Source organism: Labeo rohita, chromosome 16 (genome assembly GCF_022985175.1).
Source record: "Labeo rohita strain BAU-BD-2019 chromosome 16, IGBB_LRoh.1.0, whole genome shotgun sequence".
NCBI classification, from domain to species: domain Eukaryota; kingdom Metazoa; phylum Chordata; class Actinopteri; order Cypriniformes; family Cyprinidae; genus Labeo; species Labeo rohita.
Genome location: NC_066884.1, coordinates 301,916 through 318,504, shown reverse-complemented (window position 1 = coordinate 318,504; position 16,589 = coordinate 301,916). Strand labels below are relative to the sequence as shown.

The 16,589-nt window shown below is 37.3% G+C and overlaps 2 protein-coding genes across 2 annotated transcripts; one reads left to right on the top strand and one right to left on the bottom strand.

Annotated features, from left to right (window-relative positions):
• Positions 1-1,188: 1,188 nt before the first annotated feature.
• slc39a3 (solute carrier family 39 member 3) lies at positions 1,189-6,022 on the bottom strand. Its single transcript, XM_051130911.1, has 4 exons — positions 5,679-6,022; positions 5,416-5,590; positions 5,173-5,303; positions 1,189-3,785 (listed from the first exon to the last, which is right to left on the bottom strand). The coding sequence occupies exons 2-4, from the start codon at positions 5,561-5,563 to the stop codon at positions 3,120-3,122; spliced, it is 945 nt and encodes a 314-aa protein (XP_050986868.1). The 5' UTR covers positions 5,564-5,590; positions 5,679-6,022; the 3' UTR covers positions 1,189-3,119.
• Positions 6,023-6,947: 925 nt separating this feature from the next.
• On the top strand, positions 6,948-15,012 carry creb3l4 (cAMP responsive element binding protein 3-like 4). Its single transcript, XM_051130902.1, has 10 exons — positions 6,948-7,101; positions 7,724-7,834; positions 9,568-9,799; positions 9,978-10,102; positions 10,171-10,260; positions 10,331-10,437; positions 11,494-11,562; positions 12,247-12,331; positions 12,422-12,518; positions 13,768-15,012. Exons 1-10 carry the CDS (start codon positions 7,054-7,056, stop codon positions 14,085-14,087), a joined length of 1,284 nt encoding a protein of 427 aa, XP_050986859.1. The 5' UTR covers positions 6,948-7,053; the 3' UTR covers positions 14,088-15,012.
• The last annotated feature ends 1,577 nt before the right edge of the window (positions 15,013-16,589 follow it).

Below are 16,589 nucleotides of genomic sequence, written 5' to 3'. Positions count from 1 at the left end.
TAGCATGTTTTGAGCATGATAAACAAGTTACTAGCATGTTTCTAGCATGATTAGCCAGTTACTAGCATGTTGCTAGTAATACACACACACACACACTTAACAAATAAACACACTCTAACACACTGTACACACACACACTCTACACGAGTATTGGGGAACGGTACTTTTACAAGTAATGCATTGCAATATTGCATTGCTTCCTAAAGAGTAACTAATTGCGTTAGTTACTTTTTATCAAAAGTAATGTGTCATATTCCTTCTGCGTTACTTTTATCATCTGGGCTGGGCCTGCTTGTATGTTTTTTATTATATAAAAAGTTCATGTTTTGGCTCATTTAAGTGTGTGTTCACAACAAAAGTGAAATAAATAATCTTCAGGCTGTACTGTAGAGGGTGCAGCTCAAACAAACCTTTCTGCCATTCTGGACTGCATAAGGAACAGGTCGCAGGAGAAAAAAGATCAACACTCTTCACCAATAAAAAAGGGACACAAACGTTTATCTAAAGTGGTTTTTGCTCATTAGTGTGGTTGAACTGAATCATCGAAGGTCGGCAGCAAAGACACTGGTTTATAAAATGGGTTTAAATGCATAAGGATAATTATTACGTTAGTGTCATATTCTGACATTTCATCGTTTTGGTTAATTTTGAGGAATACTGAATGTGTGTTTGAGCGAGTGAGATGAGTAAAAGCGTGCTGACATTTAATCTAGAACTACAGTAACATGTTTACACAGCACACACGACGCCTCCGCACTCACTCCTGATTCCTGTCAACATGACAACACCGCAGCTGCCAGTCAATGCGTGAGAAAACAAAGTGACGCACATATTTTCTTGTAAATTAAAAAGTACTAGTAATGTTACTTTACTAGTTACTTGAGAAAAGTAGATTACGTAACTCACCTTACTAGTAATGCGTCACCGCCACACACTAACATACACAACACACTCAAACACACACACTAGAATTAAAATAATTACATTATTTAACATTATTTAGTTTAATTAGATGAATATTATAAAGATAATTTAGCATATTTATATAAGTAAACTATTTAAATTGCCACTCTTAGTTTCTGTAAATGAACAGTTTTGAGCAGTTCAGTCATTACAGCAGATCTTTGGAGGTTCAGGTATTGAGTAATGGAGTATCTGATGAGTAATGTGTGTGTCAAACACAATAAGTAATGTCATCAGATGTTTATTGTGATCAAATACTGTCGTAAACACTTTAGTTCTTATGACAGATGATTCTCTGATAATACAGATGTGTGTGTCAGTTTGCTGCAGGATCATATAAATGTCTCACACATGAATACACAATCAATGCAGTTTATAACTGTAGCCTGATCCCACATGTCCAATACTGTAATACTTGATCTAATACATATTAATATAAAATGCAGGATATTTAAACTAAAACAGCAGAAAATGTCAAACATTGCTAGTAGTTTATATTCTCCTCATGATGTCTCCATAGGAAATAAACCTGTCTGTTAGTATGCTTTCTGATTATTTTTCATAATTCAAAGCAAACAAGAAAAACAGCAGTGAAAGTGACTGAATGATTGATTAACTGACCCGTTTACACAGCAGATATGTTTCATGATTAATATGAAAATGAAAACATAGTTAAGCAAACTGAAACCATGCAGAAACATGACTGTAACAGAAACGTTCATGTTTGCATGATCTGACATCATGAAGCAGCTGTGCTGTGCTGTGATTGGTCAATCCAGTGCTGATCCAGGATCAGCTGTATGTCCTGCACTTCAATCTAATACAGGCTTTATGTGGCTCTTAAAGAGCCTTCATTCTTCCTTCCACAAATCAACACCTTAAAATGTCTTAAATTCCATAAAGTCCAAAAAATGGTGAGTATTTCATCAGTATTTTTGTCTTGTTTTCCAGTACAAATTTCTTTAAGCATTCTTAAATCAGGATACATTCACCTGAAATGCAAAATAAAGTTTTGTTTTGTTTGTAGAGAAATTGAACAAAAGTGAGTTTTTGTTTGAAACAAGAACAAATATCTTTCAGTGGAGAATGAAAACTAGTTTTCACTTTGAGTTAAGTTGATTTTTCTGACTCCATTGACAGATATTTGTTCTTGTTTTAATCATAAACTCTCTTCATTTTAATCAGTTTCTCAGAAAAGAAATTACATTACATTACATTACGTTATTTTGCTTTAAGAAAATTTGGACATTTGAACTGGAAAATAAAAAAATACTGAGGACGATATTTTTTATTTTTGAAGTGTGATCAGAAGATGTAATAACAGTTGTATATATATATATATATATATATATATATATATGTAAGGGCTGTCAAACGATTAATCGCAATTAATTGCATGCAAAATAAAAGTGTTTTCATAAAATATGTGCAGTGTATATTAATTATGTATATTTAAATACACATGTATGTGCATGTATATAATTTAAAATTATTTATATGTATACATATGTGTATTTACATATATTTGTATTATATGAACATATAAATATTTTCTATATAAATATATTTTTCTTAAATGCATGCATCTGTGTGTATTTACATATACATGATAATGATGATATACACACATATTTTATGTAAAGATAAACTTTTATTTTGCATGCGAATAATCATGATTAATCATATATATATATATATATATACCCATAGTAAAACATAATGTAGATCTGTTGGAAGTTGTGTTATTTAAACTCTAAAGTGTTGTTAATTCAGCTGTTTTCTCCACAGACATTTACATTTACAGCACATATTATATTATGTCTTTAAATTATTTCTGAAATTTTCTTTACTTGGTTTTAATTCTCGTGCTGTGCTGAAAATCCTTGGTTGTTCCTGCTCAAAAATGAGCAACCTTTTAAAAACGGCCTGTAAATCTCTCATTACGCTGAATTATCACCAAATCCTGGATTCAATCTTTCTGTCAGCTTGTTTTCTTTCAATCAGCACAGGTTGTGTATTTATTTTTGGAGCTGATTTACTGTAGGCGTCATTGATCTGAGCTCATGAACTTTGAGTGATTTTGCGTGAAAATTATTTGTGGATAATTTTGGCTCAAAAACTCAGATCAGCGAGGCGTATGACGACTCTGAGTGAGTTCAGACTTTAGTAAACAGGATGGCAGTAACCAGAGCGAAGCCGGTGAGGAGGAAAGCCACTTTATGGATGCGATGCTTCGGAGGGCCCAATTCCTGCCACACGGATCCCAGCACGCACACGTTGACGAAGATCCCGGCCGTCAGACCCTCCACGGCGCAGCGCACCAGCTGCACCTGCGGACCGGCCGTCGCCCCGTCCAGCGCCAGACCCATCCCGATCCCGGCCGGACACGCGACCGAGAACAGCAGCAGAGCGCCGGCCACCAGCGTCCGCCGGAGAGCGTGATGGGTCAGACGCACGGCCAGACTGAAGGCCACGACGCCCTTATAGAACAGCAGCGTCACACACGACTCCAGCAGACGCTCACGCTGAGAGCCCACGCTCAGACCCTCCAGGAACGCACGCACACACAGACAGAAGAGCAGCAGGAACACGCGCAGACCCACGTGAGAGCGGCCGTCGTCCACCGCGCACGGGCCGTCCGACCAGGAGACGCTCCTTCTGGAACGATGGGGAGCGGCGTCTCTGTCATGACAGTCCATCAGCGCCTGCTTCTCTTGAGACGCGTCACACGTCTGCTCTCTGAACGCCAGCAGCATCTGCTCCACCACAAACACCACCAGGAAACCCATGGCCAGGATGAACTCGGATAACGGGAAGTGGAGCTGCGCACAGACGGAGACAGAGAATCAGGCATGACAGAACTGGAACCATGCTTTACAAACTAAAAAAACTTTAATAATCCTAAAAATAATAATATATTTGTGACCCTGGAGCACAAAACCAGTCTTAAGTCGCTGAGGTTTATTTGTAGCAATAGCCAAAAATACACTGTGTGGGTCAGAATTATTGATTTTTCTTTTATGCCAAAAATCATTAGGAAATTAAGTAAAGATCATGTTCCATGAAGATATTTTGTAAATTTCCTACCATAAATATATCAAAACTTAGCATTGCTAAGAACTTCATTTGGACAACTTTAAAGGTGATTATCTCAGCCAAATATTGTCTTATCATAACAAACCACACATCAATGGAAATTGTCTCTCATGAGTGGTTTTGTGGTCCTGGGTCAAAGATGTTAAGAAAAGTGATTTTTTGTCCATAGAAAGCACATTAAATGTAAGTAAAGTGTCTACTTTTAAGGTTTCAAATACATTTTGGAGACTAAAATGTCAAAAATTTGGTTGAAATAATGTTACACTGTCATTCAGTGTAACAATATTTATGTAAAAATTCAAACAAGATGCTTATTCTGACTTGTACATATTAAAATCTATAAAAGAATAAGGGAGCATATTAAATATTTTTGTGTTTTAAATGAGTAAAAAAAATCTTACTGGCAAATAGGCAAAAGCTAGGACAGTGGCAGATTTTAAAAATGTAAAATTACAACTATTTAGTATTTGGGGTGAAAGTAATTAGTCTTTTAATATGTCATAAATGGATTTTTGTTGTAAATATGACTGACAAGATGACCCATATATTTGACCCATATATTTATTCATTTATTTGTGTATGTGTGTGTGTGTGTTTTGAAAATAAAATAAAATAAAATAAATCTTACAAAAGATTTGTGCTGCATCATATTTTTGTGGAAACTGTGACACATTTCTGTTTTAATTTCTACATCATACAAATGCTATTCTTTTGAACTTTCTATTCATCTGTGAGTCCTAAAAAAAATAAAATGTATGACGGTTTCCACAAACATATTGTGCAGCACAACTGTTTTCAACATTGCTAATAATCATAAATGTTTGTTGAGCAGCAAATCAGCATATTAGAATGATTTCTGAAGGATCATGGGACACTGAAGACTGGAGTAATGATGCTGAAAATTCAGCTGCGCATCACAGAAATAAATTACACTTGAACAGACATTCACACGGAAAACAGCTGTTTTACATTGTAATAATATTTTACTATTTTTACTGTATTTTTGAGCAAATAAATGCAGCCTTGAGCAGAAGAGATTTCTTTTAAAAAACAAAAACTGAAAAAACAAAATAGTAACCCAGAATGTGTTGGATTTCATCAGAAGAGACTCACAGTGACGTGCAGATGACTGAATGTGTCTCTCATGCGGTTCAGATAGTCCGGCAGAAGCTCCAGCAAACAGGAGGCCAGAAAAACCCCACAGGCCAAACACGACGCCAAACTCAAAACCCTGTGGCGAGAGCCTGAAAACACACACACACACACGGATCAACATCTTCATTTGAAAGTACATAATTGTGTCTGAACAAGACAGGTTTTATCAACATACTACAGTCATGAGAAAGTTCCTCAGACCTGGATCTGAGCTGAAGCGAGCGGCTCGTCTCATGACACACACAGGACTGAATCCACACAGCAGACTGAAGCACAGCATCAGCACCAGTGTGAGGAGCCTGATGTCAAACCCAGCAGACACATCTGAGGAGATCCAGTCTGAATCCATCAGGACCTCACCTGCTGTACATCACACCTGAGAACATCACATCACATCACACACAGAACCGGAGTGAATCCACAAACACTGACACACTTCAACACCACAGTTCAGCAGGACTTACCAAAACACACACTAAAGCAGATGATCCGACTTCTGTGCTGCTGAATCTCTTCTAGTGTAAACTTCTGCTCATGTGCAAACAAACAAACAAACAAACAAACGCGCTTCAACTAAACTAACCGAGAGCGTTATCCGCACACAAACTACCACAGTAACGAGCTTATGTTCTAGAAAAACAGTGTTTTGTTCGTGTTGAATATATCAGATGAACATCCGAGCTTTAACAGTGGCTTTCTGCTGAGGTTAGTTCCAGTATTCGCTCCACTTCTTTTCCTGGTTTCGGGAAACTGACGGTGAGTCACCGTGTCCGAATCTGATTCATTTCGGTGAACGACTCAGTTGCCTGACTGATTCAGAACTCGTTCGGAACCGCATACTAGCATGCTATTTTTACTACTTTTATCATGTCTTTCTATGGCAGGAATGGAAAGAGTAGTGTGCTAGTATGCGATTCCGAATTCAACCACGCAACTCAAATGATTCATTCAAAAGATCCGGCTCAAAAGAGTGATTCATTTGCGAATCGGACATCAATATGAGTCACAGCTGTTCACAACTTGTCCAAACAAGCTCAAGGAACATTATAATTTATAAACGTGAATTAAACGTCTGCAGCTATTGCACTGTGATATATAACATTGTACTAAATGAATTTCCCTAACACCATGATATTTACTTCAAGTTTTAGTACTGCTGCTGGATATTAGATGCATAACACAAAATATTATGTAAGCAGTACCAGTACAGACGTAAGTACTTAAATAGCGCGATATTACTATAAATACTTAAATTAGTTTAACTACTGAAGATCGATATTAGTGAACGGTGATCGATTGTTTAGAAGTTGAGCACATATCTGCGCTTTTTCACCAGTAAAAACGATCTTTCTGACTCATATATAACGTCTCTATATTATCTGTACTCATGATTGGTAATAGAAATACTCCCGTCAATCGCTATAAAGTGATTTCAAATTATTTTGTACCTAACCACAAACGAATGTGATCGGTCCCACTTTAGAAGCGCGGAGAAATGTAACAGTTATCACATGACCTCGCCAAACTTTTTTTTTTTTTTTTTTTTTTTTTTTGACTTCGCCAAACTTCTGAAAAATAATTTACATCTGAATGGCGACACTGAAAAATTGTAACATACATTTGAGTAAAAACAAACAGCCAGGAATTTACGTAGAACAATTATTTTTAATCTCTCCGTACCTGAGCAGAGGGGCGTGACGCGCTATTGGTCCGCGTCTCTCCAAAGCCCCGCCCACACGCTGAACGCGGATGTGAATTACACTGAATCAAATGAACCAGAAGATCCGGAAAAATATCCGTGTTTGTTCGCAGAATAAACCGAACACGCGTGTGTGAAGGATGCGAGAAGCAGATATTGTGTCCGGGGACGTCAAATCCACCGAGCGAGTGAGTAAAACATGCAAAAAACAGCATAAGCGCGGTTTGTTTACAGTGATTGACAGCTCAGCTTCAGCTGACACACACACACACACAAGTTACTCGGTTTGCGCGTCACAGATCAATTTTTCATATGTGTGCTACACTTGTTTAATAACACATGCTGGTATTCTATTCTTATAATGTAAATAACTAAAGGATCTGCTGTGACAGACTTTATAAGTGATTATTTGTCATTTTAAAGTGAGTGTAGTGAACTAGAGCAAAGTGTCTCTTATTCTTGTATGCAACAATAAGTCCAAGCCCTTACCAGGATGTTCATATCCTCCCACAGAGAAACAAAAGAGAGAGAGAGGTAGAGTTCATTGCTGAAGGATCAGAGCTCCTCCTCCTCCTCCTCCTGCTCACTGAACCTGAGACGAAAAAAATACTATAAAAAATAGAGACACAAAACATGCACTGGTCAGATTTTGGGCTAATTGTCATTTCATAAAATGCAACTAGTGGAAAGAAAACATCCAAAATGTTATTGCACTTTACCTACTTGCATCTGTAGATTTCACTTCAGCAGCTCTTACATGCACCAAACTGTATGTGTTTTAGTGTAAGTTGTGTGTTGTGTCTGTTGCAGGATGCTGAGGAGGTTCTGGAGAGCGGCCTGCTCCTGGAAGAGTCCTGCTCTGGAATACTGTACGCCGGACTGGAGCAGCACACGGAGGAGTGGAGCGTCGAGCCGCACTGTGTGAGTCATCCAACCAAGAACATTAACTGAAAATGTGTTCGCCCTCAGGCCATCCAACATGAACATGAGTTTGTTTGTTCATCAGATTTGTAGAAATGTGTCATTGCATCACTTGCTCACCAGTGGATGCTCTGCGGTGAATGGGTGCCGTCAGAATGGGCATGAAAAATCCACAACACTTAAATTCCCGCCATATGTATTGAAGTCACGGATAAAAAAAAAATAACAAGCGTAAAACCAAAATTTTAAAACGCAAGTAAACATATATTGCACATAATTTAAAAATGAAAGCAACATTTTTAGAAACAAACAATGGTCACAGATTGAAAAATAGTAAACGTAAGCAATAAATGCAGAATGTGGAAACAAGAGTGAAGAGAAAACAGCAGAAAGAAATGAGAAATATAACCAAGGAAAACATGATTTTGCATGGAAAATTTAGCATTATTATTTTGGTTTTGTGCAATATAATTTTAAATGTGTTTAAAGTGCTTTTTTTTTTTTTTTGATCCGGGACCATTGTTTGCTTTTCTGAAAACTTTGCTTTCAGTTTAAAATTTTTACTTGCATTTTTAAATTTTGTTTTCACGCTTGTTATTTTTTTTTATCTGTGACTGCAATACATTTGGTGGGAATTTGATCCTATACACTCAAGTCCATCTTGAGAAGAAACAAATCTGAAACAAATCCATCATTAAGATGTTTTTAACTAAAATATGAGTCCATAATCCATAATAACACTTCATCCAGTGAAAAAGTGGTCTGGTCTGAATCAGGAGAGAAATCTGCACAGATCAAGCACCGTTTACAAGACAAAACAGTATAAAACAGCTGTAAACAAAGCAAATATGTGGCTGTATTTTGATGTGAGAGACAACAGGAGGAAGCATCATTGTAGATTATGGGCTAAAAATGTTTAAAAATAGTTACAAATGTCTTAATGATGGATTTGTTTCAGCTTTTGTCTTCTCAAGACGTTAACTGATGGACTGGAGTGGTGTGGATTACCTGTGGATTATTGTGATGTTTTTATCAGCTGTTTGGACTCTCATTCTGACGGCACCCATTCACATCCATTGTTGACCAAGTGATGGAATGACAAATCAAATCAAAGCATTTTTGCTTAACTTTGTGCTTATCCTCAGGTCATCCAAGATTAGGATGAGTTTGTTTCTTCATCAGATTTGTAGAAATGTGTCATTCCATCACTTGCTCACCAATGGATGTGAATGGGTGCCGTCAGAATGAGAGTCCAAACAGCTGATAAAAACATCAAAATAATCCACAAGTAATCCACACCACTCCAGTGCATCAGTTAACGTCTTGAGAAGACAAAAGCTGAAACAAATCCATCAAGACGTTTTTAACACAAATACACAGAGTCCACAATCCATAATAACACTTCCTCCAGTGAAAAAGTGGTCTGGTCTGAATCAGGAGAGAAATCTGCACAGGTCAAGCACTGTTTACAAGTCAAAACAGCTCTAAACAAATATGTGGCTGGATTTTAATGTGAAAGACAACATGAGATGGACTTCTTCACTATTATGGATTACGGATTCAGCTGGTATTTTAGTTAAAAATGTCTTAATGATGGATTTGTTTCAGCTTTTGTCTTCTCAAGATGTGAACTGATGGACTGATGGTGTGGATTACTTGTTTTTATCAGCTGTTTGGACTCATTCAGTCAGATTATCTCATTCAGTCCTGAAGCGTCACCCTCTGTGTTCCAGAGCTTGAATGACAGTGAATCCGAGGAGGTTCTGAACGCCATAAACCCGAACGAGATGTACACGTCAGCGGTGTGCGAGAGCGACAGCGGCCTGTCTGAAGATCAGTCCTCAGACGGAGCCCACGAGCAGAATCTCAGTAATGCCGTCTATCAGGTGGTGTATGACATCAGCGGTGTGGGCGGAGCCTCGGAGCAGGAAACGCCACATATGGACGTGATCTCCATAGAGCTGGGTGAGCTGCATTTCCTGTTTCAGTCTGAGTTTGCAGCATCATGGGCAATGTAGTTTTTCAATGAATTCTGTTCCTAAGCACTGCTATTTTAAAAATAGGTTAAATGTATATGATGGGAGCTTACAGTACACCATCGATACCATCGATTAAACAAATGTTCTCACGCGTGTCTGTTCAGACGACTGGAGCTCTCAGATGCTGCTGGCGGACTCGTGTGTGGTCAACGAGCTGGTGTCGTCTGTCAAAATGGAAAACGTTTCTGCTCACGACATGCAAAGCATTCAGAGCCCCGACGGCTTTTTGGTACGTGTGTTCTGATGGAGTTCAGGTGAATGATGAGGCTTTAGTTTCTGATGATAAACTCTCCTCAGGTTTATCCTGATCTCCAGCTCACTGAGGAGGAGCAGAAGCTGCTGGATCAGGAGGGAGTGTCGCTGCCCAATAACCTGCCCTTAACAAAGGTGAGACTCTGTGTGTGTGTGTGTGTGTGTGTGTGATGAATTCAGCTCTAACCGGAGTGATCTCTCACAGGCTGAGGAGAGAATCCTGAAGAAAGTGAGGCGGAAGATCCGCAATAAACTCTCGGCGCAGGACAGTCGCAGGAGGAAGAAGGAGTATATAGACGGTTTGGAGAGCAGGTGGGACGACGTGACACCAAAATACACCTGTTTTCCTTTTTGTAATCCCTGTCCTAGTTTGTTTACATGATATCATTTTAGGATTTGCATTTATTTGATCCAAAGAACCGCAAAAACAGTACAATTCTGAAATATTTTTACTATTTAAAATAACTGCTTTCTATTTGAATAAATGTAATTTATTCCTGTGATTTCAAAGCTGCATTTTCAGCATCATTACTTCAGTCTTCAGTGTCACATGATCCTTCAGAAATCATTCTAATATACTGATTTGCTGCTCAACGAACATTTATGATTATTATTGTCATGTTGAAAACAGCTGAGTAGAATTTTTTCAGGTTTCTTTGATGAATAGAAAGTTCGGAAGAACAGCATTTATCTGAAATAGAAATATTTGGTAACATTATAAATGACTTTATCATCACTTTTGATCAATTTAAAGCTTCCATGCTAAATAAAAGTATTCATTTCATTTCCCAAATCATTCTATCATTTCTTTCCCAAAAAGAAAAAAATTAATAAAAAAAAAACAAGCTTCAAGCTTTTGAATGGTGTAGTGTGTAATGTTACAAAAGGTTTTTATTTCAGATAAATGCTGATCTTTGGATCTCTCTATTCATCCAAGAATACTGAAAAAATTTAATAAACTGATCAAGTAATAATAATAATCATAAATGTTTGTTGAGCAGCAAATCAGCATATTAGAATGATTTCTGAAGGATCATGTGACACTGAAGACTGGAGTAATGATGCTGAAAATTCAGCTGCGCATCACAGAAATAAATTACAGTTTAACACATATTCACACAGAAAACTGTTATTTTAAATGGTAAAAATATTTCAGATTTTAACTGCTTTTGCTGTACTTTGGATCAAATAAGAAGCGACTTTTAAACATTTAAAATCTTGCTGTTCAAAATCATTTGACTGGTGGTGTTGACTGTTTTCTCTTTCCAGCTGACGTCACTGAGACTGTGTGTGTTTGCAGTCATTTATATGAGAAATGGCTTGTAAATATCTAAACTTTCACTGTGTGTGTGTGTGTGTGTGTTGTAGGGTGGCGGCGTGTTCAGCTCAGAATAAAGAGCTGCAGAGAACCGTCGACCAGCTGGAGAAACACAACATGTGAGTGAACTGAACACTGTCATAACAACATCAAAAAAAGGTGTAATATTACCTAATCTGATCATACATAGTTCAGAAATACCAATATCAACTTTTTTTTTCTAAAAAACAACATAAGAATGAAGATTTTTCAAATGATATACATGTATTGCATCAGATTTAATGCACTTATCAAAATAACAAAACAATTCAAATGTCAATATGTTCAGTTTTAATAACAAAAAGTAGTATGATATGTATAATATGGAACTCAAACTCTCCATTTAATGCAAAAATAAGCCTTGTTTTTTTGTACAAAATCTGTGATTTTCTGTGTCTGTTTGGATGCAGTAAAAGCAGAAAACATCTGCTCATGTTTGCGTTTTCTCCTGTATCTGGATCAAAAATAAGGTTATAACCATCACATACTGTCATACATGTGAAAACTGACGGCTCAGTTTCGGACAGGAATCGTGTGTTTGTGGTGTTTTTCTGCTGATTAATGGAGAATGCACGACTAATTCACCACACAAATGATTCCCAAACACAAAAATGGTGCAAAATTTGTGACAATACACTATTTGTGGTATCGGCGGCTCAGGTTTCATTCAGCAGGAGGTGTAGTGATCGTGTTCCTCGTATTCATGCTGTAACGTCACAAATACTCCAGATTTGAGGTTTTTGTGGTCATCGTGTGCGTTTCAGGTCTCTTATGGCTCAGCTGCGCAAACTGCAGGCTTTGATCAAGCAGACGGCCACCAAAGCGGCGCAGACGAGCACGTGCGTCATGGTGCGATCAAACTCTCACAGATCATGAACACAAACAGCAGACTGTGACGTGCGGCCGTGGATCTCACGAGTGTGTTCTTCCTCCTCACAGATCATCATCTTCTCTCTGGCTCTGCTCATCTTCCCCAGTTACAATCCGTTCAGCCGCCGGTCGCCGTCAGTGGAGGACAGTTACGCTCCGTCCGCCGGTGAGACGCACGCGATCCGCAGTAGAACACGGATACACGCACGAGAGAACAAACACACTCATGCTGTGTCAGACCTGCATGAGATCCTTTGTTCTGAAGAGCAAAAAAGAAGTTGTTTTGAGGAACTTTGGTAACCAGACAGTTGCTGGCAGCCATTGACTTGCATTGTAGGGCAAATAATACAAGGGAAGTCAATGGGTTCCGTGAACTGTTTGGTTACCAACATTGCATATTCACTAGGACGCATCACGCTTCTCATGCGATGTCTTGCGTTTCTCTCCTCTTATGCTTTCAAATACTTTTCATACGTGTGAAGTGCGTTCAACACGGACACGCAAGCTGTTGTCATGCTAACGAACAAGAATACCCGTCTGTGATAGCGAATGGAAATATCCTGCATCAATAAGTCCTTTAACTGTGTAAAATAATCTTTTCATTTATATATTCATATAATATTACTATAATATGAAACATTTCAATTTCATTTTAATTTTAGTTAAAATAAACAAAATAAAATGGAAAGTTCAGAATGAAATCAAAAGCTCACAGTTACGCTGGTTAAAATAAACAAAATATCAAATTAAGTTTACAATTGGACTTGTTAAAATGAATAAAAAACTAATTTGAATCAAACTAGAAATAACAATACATTTGAAAATTTAGAATGAAACTAGTTAAAATTAAAATTAAAAGCTTAGAATTACACAAATTAAGGAATAAAATTAAAAGCTTTGAATTAAACTAGTTAAAAACTTATATTAAGTTTAGAATTAAACTAGTGAAAATAAATAAAAATTAAAGCTAAATCTTTAAAATAAACAAAATAAAATAGAAAGTTCAGAATTAAACTAATTACAAATAAAATACAAATAAAAATGAAATCAAAAACTTATGGTTAAACTGGTTAAAATAAATAAAATATCAAATTAAGTTTAGAATTGGACTTGTTAAAATGAATAAAAAAACTATAAATAAAAATAAAATTAAAAGTTTAGAATTAAACTGGTGAAAATAAAAAAATGAAAGCTAAATAATTAAATGCTTATAATTAAGTTTAGAATTTGAAAATAAAAAAATGAAAGCTAAATAATTAAATGCTTATAATTAAGCTCGTAACGGCCGACCGGTGCCAATACAGGTGATACTGGTTTGAACTCAGATATCAGTGTGAAGTTTATTATTGTGCTTTTAGCTGTGTTCAGTGTAGTATGCAGTGTTTCTGACTGATGTCTGATGTGATTCTGTGCAGTGATTTCCAGAAACATCCTGAATGATGTGGAGTCTCTTCCGCTCCTGGAGGATCCTGGAGAAGATGATCCAGTGTCTTCAGAGTCTCTGTCGCTTCCTTCAGAGCACAAACCTCCAGACGCAGGCGCAGACGCAGACGCAGACGGGCTGCAGCAGCCGGAGGACGTGGCGCTCGCACAGGATCTGAGTCAGAAACAGAGGAACGGCACGACAGCGAGCGGAGGAAACGCGGACGCGCTGCCCACGAGTCTGACGGCTCCGGTAGGTGCAGGAAATGCAGGCGCGGACGCAGCCAAACCGCCGCACGCCGATGAAATGTGAGGCGACTCGACCTGTTTAGCGCAGAGACGGGTTTGTCCGGGGTGTGGCGGATCGCCTGAAACAAAGCAAAGAGAATTTCTCTGAATGCCTTTATTTATTTTCTCTGAGCACATACAGGTGTGTTTCACCTTTATCGTCGTCAGACGAGAATCGTTATGTGCTTTAGTTCAGAGGCGCAACCCATAAATATATCAGTGTGTGATTTAAGGACTCTGTTGTCTGTGCATTAGAGACGTGTTTACTGCTGCTGTTCTGGGTTTTGTTTAGTCATTTTTTACTCCCATCTGACACGGATCAGATGTCATTACACATGTGTAAACAGCTTCAGATCTGATGTCTGGAGGATCACGTGACGCTAAAGACCGGAGTAATGATGCTGAAAATTCAGCTGCGCATCACAGAAATCAATGACAGTTTAACACATATTCACATAGAAAACAGCTGTTATAAATGATAATAATATTTCACATTTTTACTGTTTTTACTGCATTTTTGATTAAATAAGTGCAGATTTGGTGAGCAGAAGAGACTTTAGAAACATAAATCTTACTGATCCCAAATTTTATAACACTAGTGTACATCTGAACGTCACATGCGATTAATGTTTTCTCAGCGGAGCGTCCTGACAGAGCTTTCACACAAAACCTCAAGGCTTTTTAGCTTTTGCTTTTTCTAACTGATTGAAAAGCTGAATTAGCAGAAGGACTGTGCGGTCGAGTCGACACAGCTAAAGACCACATCTGTGCTTTTGTGATTAGAAACCAGAGACCTGAGCAAAACCAGTTCCAAAGCGCTGACCGACTTGGGCTTGTAGATACTGATGTGACTTCTGATACACGATGTTCTAATGATGGTCTGAGGGTGAACGGATTGGGTCTCTATTCTTATTTGATTGTTTTCTGAATAAAAACACATTTATAACATGTTTTGCTGTTGTTTTTGTTCATTTGTTCAACAAAAGATGGACTTTCACTGCAAACGCCTACAGATTCTTAAAGCAAGACTCATTTACTCCACACATAAAATGACTGAAGACGTCTTGTTTTAGTCTTGTTTTATGAAAAAATGAAACAAAATGAAGTGAGTTTATACACAAAACCAGAACAAACTGGGCTCAAAAATCAACTGAATTCAAAGGACAAACATTTTTGTCTGTTTTCTGACTCCATTGGCAGATTCTCGTTCACTGTATTTTGATACGTTTTAACATGCTAGTAACTTGCTAATCATGCTAACAACATGCTACTGCCGTTGTATATGTATACTGTGTTCAATATGTTCAATACAATAAGAAACATGCTAGCAACATATTAGTAGCATGCTAATCATATTAGAATCACATTAGCAACGTACTAGTAACTTGCTAATCATGTTAGAGTCATGTTAACAACATGCTAATCATGTTAAAACATGCTAGCAACATACTAATAACTTGGTAATCATGCTAGTAATTTGTTAATCATGTTAACAATATGCTAGCAACACACTGGTAACATGCTAATCATCCTAGAAACATGCTAGCAACATGTTAGTAACTTGAAAATCATGCTAGAATCATGTTAAAAACATGTTAATCATGCTTGTAACTTGTTAATCATTGTAGCAGCATGCTAGAAATTTGCTAATCGTACTTACCACGTTAGCCAACATGCTAACTACATGTTAGCAACATGCTAACTACATGCTAGCAACATGCTAATCATGCTAGCAACATGCTAGTAACTTGTTAATCATGCTTTTATCATGCTAATCACTTCCTTAACCTAACCTAACTTGTTAATCATGCTAACAACATGCTAGTAACATGCCAATCATGTTAAAACGTGCTAGCAACATACTTATAACTTGGTAATTATTATAGCAACATGCTAGTCATTTGCTAATCATGCTAACTACACGTTAGTCAAGTTAACAATATGATAGCAACATGCTAATCATGTTAGAAACATGCTAGCAACATGCTAGTGTCTTGCTAATCATGCTAGTAACATGCTAATAACTTCCCTAACCTTAACTTGCTAATCATGCTTGAACCATGCTAGCAACATGCTAGTAACATGCTAATCATGTTAAAAACATGTTAACAACATGTTAATCATGCTACCTAATCAATGCTAGCAACACAGTAACATGCTAATCATGTTAAAATATGCTAACAACACGCTAGTAACTAGGTAATCATTATAGCAACATGCTAGTAATTTGCTAAACATGCTAGAAACATGTTAACAACATGGTAACTACATGTTAGTCATCTTAACCATATGCTAGCAACACAGTAGTAACTTGCTAATCATGCTAGAAACATGATAATAACTTCTTAATCATGCTATCAATATGCTAGTAACATGTTAATATGCTATCTATCATCTGACAGAGAGATTAGCCTTCAAAACATTCAAGCTTTAAGCTTTAAAAGAACTTTAAACTTCAATCCTTTTCAGACTGAAAACTGTCAAACTTTTATAACTTTTTCAAACTTTCTGGTCAGGCTTTCTCAAG

Coding starts and splice junctions, on each gene's coding strand:
- slc39a3 (XM_051130911.1), bottom strand. CDS start 5,563: ATGGATTCAGACTGGATCTCCTCAGATGTGTCTGCTGGGTTTGACATC. Junction 5,304..5,415: donor TCGCTTCAGCTCAGATCCAG/GTCTGAGGAACT, acceptor GTGTGTTTTCAG/GCTCTCGCCACAGGGTTTTG. Junction 3,786..5,172: donor TCAGTCATCTGCACGTCACT/GTGAGTCTCTTC, acceptor GTCTGTGCGCAG/CTCCACTTCCCGTTATCCGA.
- creb3l4 (XM_051130902.1), top strand. CDS start 7,054: ATGCGAGAAGCAGATATTGTGTCCGGGGACGTCAAATCCACCGAGCGA. Junction 9,800..9,977: donor CGTGATCTCCATAGAGCTGG/GTGAGCTGCATT, acceptor GTGTCTGTTCAG/ACGACTGGAGCTCTCAGATG. Junction 10,103..10,170: donor AGAGCCCCGACGGCTTTTTG/GTACGTGTGTTC, acceptor AACTCTCCTCAG/GTTTATCCTGATCTCCAGCT.